We start from the raw sequence: 7958 nt of genomic DNA, 5'->3' as shown, positions 1-7958 counted from the left end.
CGGAATGTCCGTCAGAATACCGCTGTTTTCTTGTAGTGAAATAAGCATTAGAAAGCCACATGTATTAAAGCTAAAACTGATGGACTGATAATAATTCTCATACACTCTTAAAGAACATTAGACCGAATATAACCAAAAAAGCAATGAGTTAGACAAACCCAATCCTGAAGGGTACACCACCAAGCTAAAACAGATGCAACATTGGTACAAACATATGCGAGGATAAACTTACATCAACACCAGAGACTGTTGCAAACCGGAGCCGAGGCAGAACCAAGTCAAAACCAAACACCTAGGCTCAAAGACACACGAACTTGAAACGTTAAAGAGAAAAACACCGGCAAAGATTTACATGTCTTACACGCGGACACTCGTTAGACAGAATAGCGATCAATAGAGCTAAAACTGGTCACCTCCTTGCAAGAACAAACATGCAAATCAAACCCACTGCTTCGTCTCGAAACGCTCGTCCAATCCATGGTGGATAAAGGAGAGGTCTAGTAGATACCTCCACAGCAAATATACCTCACACCAACAAATCCAAAAAGCTAGAACAAGGCGAAAAACAAATTAACCATAATTGCAAGCAATCGAAGAGAAACATAAGTACCACAACCCAAATCTAAAGCAGCCCTCGACTTGACCACAAAGACGATTCAATAGATCCTGATCGTCAAAACGGGTAAGAGATATAAACCAACGAGAAGGAGGCCCTACAAAACCACCATAAACCATACAAAACCTAGATTAAACTAAAGAGAAAAAGGAAATCCTCTCTCACGTAGCGGCGGTGAGAAGCACCGCCAACCACAGAGGGAGATTGGCGACTATATAATTTTATTCTTCTTTTCTCTCTCGTACGGCGGTATGACCTAATTTCACAAGATAAATATTCTATAGATAGTCTAATTAAAATGTCTAATATAACTCTCAGAAGATAAATATTTGAGACTTATTATATAGAAGAAGAATTAAATTCCTTAGACATTATTTGATAAGTGATTTGTCACATATTCTATCTAAAGTCACTCTTACAAAAAATATATGACATGAATACTAAAGTTGATGACATAACATATCTGACATGGACAATTACGTTTAATGTTGATTTATATTTTTGGTAAATTTTTTAGAATATGGTATACACATGTATTACATTTAATGTTCATTTATATTTTTGTTAAACTTTATAAAATATGGTAATAACTCATATATCATCATTAAAATAAATATATTTAAATATGAAATTATGAATTTTAAAATATTATTTAATTTTTATAATTACACAATTTTACTACTAAATTTTCTAAATTTCTTTTAAAATTATAAAGTTTTAATCGTAAAATCATTAGTTTCTTTTACATATCTACAAACTTTAAAAATACTGTTTAGTTTTAATTTTGATAATAATATAATTTTTATATTAATTTTATTGTTTTTTTACTAATTGATTTAATATATTTAACCAAAATAAATAAATAAAAATAAATCTAAGATTTAAATTTTAAAATCTATACATAGAAATTTCTTAAATATAATTTAAAATAAACAAAAATATTTTTTATCATAATTTTATGTTTAATTAAATAAATTAAAATTAAAATATTAGTAAAAAATAAGATATTCTAAAATATTAATAAATTTTTATTTTTAAATATAATTTAAATTTAAAAGTTTTAGTACTGCACATGGTGCAAATTTATTTAAACGGTGGGTACCTAATAAATGACGAAAAGAAAAAAGATTTAAAGTTTGGTCTACCATTGGGCCTTTTCTTACGACTTGGGCTTCATTTTGTACAACAGAGAAGCCCGATTAAAAGATTAGTAAAACAAGATCTTTTCATCTGTCTTGTCCAACAATCAAAGTTCACATCTCAAGAAGACTCACGCCATCGCTTTTTGGTCGAGCGAGCAAGAATCAAAGAAGAGGCGATCAGAGATCGAAAGCAATCCCTTCCTCTCAGGTAAAATTATTTACTCTTTTCTGCCTTTGTTTTCTTCTGTGTTTCGGAATCTGTCTTTTGCTGCTGTATTTTCTATGGAACACTAAGCTAGATGTGATCCTGGGTGTGAGTGTGTAGTAGCTTAGCTTCTTCGATCTTTCTCTTAGACCCAATAGTGCTTTCGATTCATCGATCTGAAAGTAACCCAATTGTTTCGTTTTCTTGAAACCCTAATTCTAAGGGATAATGAATTTAGCTCAATTATTGCTTCTTGTTTAATCAGAAAGCTTTAATCTTTAATCTATTAAACAGAAGCATAGTCTAAAGACAAAACCTTTTGTACTTTTTCTTTCTTGTTTTAGGTTTTGTTAAACAATGTCTCGGAGATATGATAGCCGCACCACAATCTTCTCCCCTGAAGGCCGTCTCTACCAAGTCGAGTACGCCATGGAGGCCATTGGCAACGCCGGCTCCGCCATCGGTATCTTATCCAAAGACGGCGTCGTTTTAATCGGCGAGAAGAAAGTCACCTCCAAGCTTCTCCAAACCTCCACCTCCTCTGAGAAAATGTACAAGATCGACGACCACGTCGCCTGTGCCGTTGCTGGTATCATGTCTGACGCCAACATCCTCATCAACACTGCTAGAGTCCAAGCTCAACGCTACACCTTCATGTACCAGGAGCCCATGCCTGTTGAGCAGTTGGTTCAGTCTCTCTGTGATACTAAACAAGGGTACACGCAGTTCGGTGGTCTTCGTCCCTTTGGAGTTTCCTTTCTCTTTGCAGGGTGGGACAAGAACCATGGGTTTCAGCTGTATATGAGTGACCCCAGTGGGAACTACGGTGGTTGGAAAGCTGCAGCTGTGGGAGCTAACAACCAGGCGGCTCAGTCTATTCTGAAACAAGACTACAAGGACGATGCAACTAGAGAAGAGGCGGTCGAGCTTGCCCTGAAGGTTCTGAGCAAGACGATGGACAGCACTAGCTTGACATCCGAGAAGCTTGAGCTTGCTGAGGTGTTTCTGACTCCGTCAGGGAGTGTTAAGTACCATGTTCACTCTCCTGACTCGCTCACCAAGCTGTTGGTGAAGCATGGTGTGACTCAGCCCGCTGCTGAATCATCCTAAACTATTGTCAGAGACTTGATCTCTGCCTGGTGCTGTGTCCCCTTTATCTATCTTGTTAGTTCTCTGTTTCACAGCTTTCTTTTTTAGTTTGATGTTTATTAGACTATGACGATGAAACTGAAATTTCACAATGTTATGAGAATTTTATTTGAGTATTTGATTTGATTTCTATCAATAATGTACAAATATCACTGTAAGTCTCAGGTTTTCAGCAACACTGATCAAGAACAGAGCTTAGATGTTGCTTCCTCTGCTTGTTCTCTTAGATCTCTTCTTGATAACTTCCATCTGATTATGCATTTTCAAACATGCTCTCTCCAACTCCATTACCCTCCACAGAATCCCTTCTATATGCTCTTTCAACTTCTCATTGTCTCCTGATATCTTAACCTTCTTCACTTGGAGTATGAGCTGCTTGTGTTCTTGTACATCTGGTGTCTTAATCGCTTGAAACTTTTTGTTACTAGAAATGTGTGTTCTTGAGTCAGCTGAAAGCTTCTCGTAGCTTAAAGTTCTTATCACGTTGAGTTTTTCACCATTGGTTAATCCAGCGTGATCCTGAACGAGCCAAAGAAAATGATCATAAAACTTATTTCTACGTTTTTGAATTTTTGAGATGATTCTTGAAATTTACCTCCAGATACATATCGATAGATATGCTGAATCTGGAATGAGAGTGAGGAGAGATAGAAACTTTGAAGGTTTCAAGAAAGGATCAGGTGCTACTTCAGCTATGTACTGATCAACTAAGCTTGCCACCTTCTTCCGTTGTCATCCTCTCTTTGCCTCGCTGAGGAAAGCTTTTCCGAACCTAAGAACAAGATTCACATGGTACAAGTGACTAAACTTCAATGGAGGCGGAACAAGAAGATTGTCAAGTGTTGCTTGATCCAGTTGGTGACCAATCATAAGCTCCAGCTTGTTCATAACACTTTTGTTTATGTGCAATCCAAGAGCAAGCCTCGAAACACCGAAGAGGTTATTGTGAGGAACACAGCTTCGATCTAACACGTAAAGAGTATGGATGATGGTTTCAAGAATCTCTCTTTTCTCATTACAAGACGCCAAACAGGGCTTGACCTTCTGGTGATAGAATAAGAACCTGCTTATGGTAAGATTATCGAATTTTCGCACTATCATCAGCTTCAAGAACATTGCAACCAAACTAGGACATAAAACAAGAACCTCACTGAACCACCATGGTATCCGAGAAAGCCATTCTTGAAACTCTCTGTGCTTTTACTGTCACAAGAAAACCGAAGCAAGCTGCTATCTGGTGAAAGTGAACAAGCAGAAGCAGCACTAGAGGGACTCAGTTCAAGTTTCTCCACAAGCGCATCCATCAGTTTGGCGGCTAAAGAATCAGTGTCAGAGGCGATTTCAAGTTCCTGACACTGTTTTAGACCAAGAAAAACCTCTGGTCAAGCCCAATACCTAATCTCTTTCATACACTTCTCAGTTTGTTCCAAGACTTTAGTGACTTCCATAAACTTAGCAGCATAATGGATCAAGACTACATTCGAAGGTACCACAGTGAACTGACCGTTGTAGGAGAATCTTGATACAAGCTCAAAACATTCAGCTCCACCAGGGAAATCATTAAAGATCACCTTGATATTACCATTGGAAGAACAAGTAGATTTCCCAAGAAACTTCCTTAATGTTCCAGAATACTTGCATATGATTATCTGAAAGCAAAACATATGAAAAACTAATAATAACCAAACTCAGAAGTCATATAATTAGAGCATTTCTAAAAGAAAATTTCTAATTTCAAATATATAGTTTTTTGCTCGCTAACAAAAAAAATTTAAAACTTCAAAACTTCAAAGGAAAGAAACTTTATATTTGAAGTTTTGTTGCTAAAAACTTCGATAAACTGTTTCATGATGTTAGGAGTTTTCAAGGCTCTTAATCAAATGTTGTAGTATAAAAGATTGTCGAACCAATCATATGTGATTCTAATGCAAAGGGAATGCAAGTTCATGTTTAAGCTAAGTGCAATCCGGTTTTAAAGATGGTATGAACTAAGAATTAATAAGCTAATGCAATAAAGTAATGATTTTTCTTTCTCAATATGAAGCAAGAGGACTCATGGGGCTAGGCATTTGATCTTGGATGATGTAGATCCAATCTAAGGGTGGGAAGCTATCAATCAAACACTTTCCTTATACCTAGACACTAAGCTAAACAAGCTGTATCTATAGATGAATGTTCTTTTGGTAAAGCAACTATAGCATCTAATCTCTTAGGTTGAATGTTACTAAAGCAAACATGGAAAATAAGTCTAATAGCAATCTTAACTTCTTTAGCAACTAATCTCTTAGGTAAATCAAGCTAAAAGCATTGAAGAGTTGGTTCAGACATTTCATCATACACATTGTGGCAGAAAATGCCTAGAGTTCTATTTTAGTATGATCAAGACTAAAATAACATTGAGAACCCTCAACAAGCATGAAAACAAATAAATCTAACACTAAACACCCTAGATCTTCTCTAATCACCCTTAATCATCCTAGCCCATGAACCCAAGATTAGTCTACTCACTAATAGACATGAATAACACTAAAACCATGGATGATTCAAGGTTAAACATGATTAGAGAGCAAGATAATCACACAAACACAAAGAATATAGATGGAAAATGATTCAAGATCCAAATTTTCTTTAAAGAGGTTTATGTGTTCTTCGAGAGAAAAGAAGATCCCCCAACCTTGAGATTACAAGAGTATTTATATGTCTTTGGAAAACCTAATGGTTTCCATTAAAAAGTCTAAAAAGCCCTTTAAAAACATTAAAATTCGACTAAGGATAAATCTCGACTCGGGTACAGATGATCGTATCCAACCCGCGTCACTCTCCCCGTGTCGGACCGTCGTTACGCCTGCGGATCATGCGAGCGGGTACAACATCCCGCGTCGTCGTCCCCGCGTGATCCATGGACGGTTTCTCTTCGACAACGCGGGCAAGGGAACCCGCGTCGCTCCACCCCGCGTCGCGGTGTCGTCTCGCTTCTCCAACTTCGTGCGAGCGGGTACAGCATCCCGCGTCGCTCAATCTGCGTCGGAGCTCTCCGTTGCTTCATGTCAACGCGGGTTAGTGAACCCGCGTGGTACAACCCGCGTTGCAATCATCTATACTCGACCAAACTTCATTCTTCATCTCTTTTCGAACCACAATGCTTCTAAACACCTCCAATCACTCCATAGGACACTCCAACACCTAATAAGGACAATGCATGCAATATGGACTCTGAAGATGCATAATTCCTAATCTATATGATCAAAATGTACAAGACATGAAGGCTAAAAACATGTAAATATGCAAGATATCATTTCACCAGATATAAATTTGTTACACCGTGTAAAAGAAATAATGAATCCATAAGGTGACCTATACGATTGGCGTTAGGACTTTCATAACTTTAGAGAACTACAAAGCCTTTAAAGTCTAAATTTTACTAATCAGACGACTTTTCACAACAATTGTCTTTCTAAAGTCACTTTAGGTTTATCTTTCTTCTTTCATCTTGTATTCTCTAAAGCTAATTAAACTTGATTTTTACAACATAATTTTTTTTCTTTTATTCCTAAATTTTTAATTCTTTTTACCTTTCAATAACTATATAACTTTTATACAAATATATATTAATTTTATCATAAATATTTTTAGTGAATAGACATTTTTTTGTTCTTTTAAGATTCATATTGCTTATCTTCGATGTCGTATATATATATATATATATATATATATATATATATATATTTTACGACAAAAGGCTATAACGAAACTAAGTAGATTCCTGATCCAAGAGCCACCTTGGAGGAATCGAATCAACATAAACCATAGCAGCAGGCTGATTTCTAGCACCTCGTGCCAGCTTGTCCGCCAATGTATTTTGTGCCCTCGGAATATGCTGAATAGTGAAGGGATGAAAAAATTCCTTACATCGTAGAAACTCCTCCATGTGTGTAGTGAACGCTGGCCATTCTGTTGGTGTAGACACCATCTTCACCAGTTGAGAGCAGTCAGTTGCAAACACCACTTCTGAGATTCGTAGGGTCTTCATGCACTCCATCGCCCATATCAAAGCTTCACATTCTGCATGTAAAGGTGATAGACTTTTGCGAATAGACATGGCACCCATCATAGTATCAGTAGATCCACCTGCTTCATAAAACCATCCTTGTCCTGTGCACAAATCTTGTGCCCTCCAAGCTCCATCGATATAACATCTACTTTTATCACCTATGATAAGATGATCCACATTTTGTAATGATCCTGTATTTGGAGGATCTTTGGTTTGTGATTCTGCCCACATAACACTTTCAATTTGTGCGGTCCGGAGTAGATCGAAAGGATCCCATGTTTGATTTTTGAAAATTTTTCCATTCCTATTTTTCCAAATAAACCATAGAATCCAGGGAAAATATCTCAAATCTGGTTCTTTTGGTAATCGCCAAAACAGATAGTCCATGTTTTGTAAAAATAGATGAGGTCGGGAAAATTCCTGGAGAAGACGGTACATTAGATAGTGCCCAAATTTGAAGTGCGAAAGGACATTCAAATAACACATGATTAATGGATTCTTCCTCAGCCCCACACATCTGACATTGCGTATCACATTTAATTCCACGTGAGTGGAGATTCTTATATACCGGTAAGCAACCAGAAATTATTTGCCAGACAAAATGTTTCAATTTTGGTGAACACTGCAATTTCCAAGAATGTGCCAGTAAAGGTTTAGTATTTGGCCCCATGTCCAAATTAGTTTGTCCCATATCAGGATATAATTTCTCAGTACTATATCCAGATTTAACTGTATATCTACCGTGATCCGTAAAATGCCAGCCATAAGTATCCGCCTTAGGGTTTCGACTAATTG

The 7958-nt window shown here is 36.9% G+C and overlaps 1 protein-coding gene and 1 pseudogene across 1 annotated transcript; one reads left to right on the top strand and one right to left on the bottom strand.

The window, feature by feature from the left end:
- Nucleotides 1-1837: 1837 nt before the first annotated feature.
- LOC106321394 (proteasome subunit alpha type-4-A) lies at nucleotides 1838-3244 on the top strand. Its single transcript, XM_013759674.1, has 2 exons — nucleotides 1838-1966; nucleotides 2308-3244. The coding sequence occupies exon 2, from the start codon at nucleotides 2321-2323 to the stop codon at nucleotides 3071-3073; it is 753 nt and encodes a 250-aa protein (XP_013615128.1). The 5' UTR covers nucleotides 1838-1966; nucleotides 2308-2320; the 3' UTR covers nucleotides 3074-3244.
- Nucleotides 3245-3307: 63 nt separating this feature from the next.
- Nucleotides 3308-7220, bottom strand: LOC106321395 (annotated as a pseudogene).
- Nucleotides 7221-7958: the final 738 nt, after the last annotated feature.

The sequence above is a fragment of the Brassica oleracea genome, unplaced genomic scaffold, assembly GCF_000695525.1.
Source record: "Brassica oleracea var. oleracea cultivar TO1000 unplaced genomic scaffold, BOL UnpScaffold01540, whole genome shotgun sequence".
Taxonomy (NCBI): domain Eukaryota; kingdom Viridiplantae; phylum Streptophyta; class Magnoliopsida; order Brassicales; family Brassicaceae; genus Brassica; species Brassica oleracea.
This window is presented reverse-complemented; position numbering and strand designations above follow the sequence as displayed.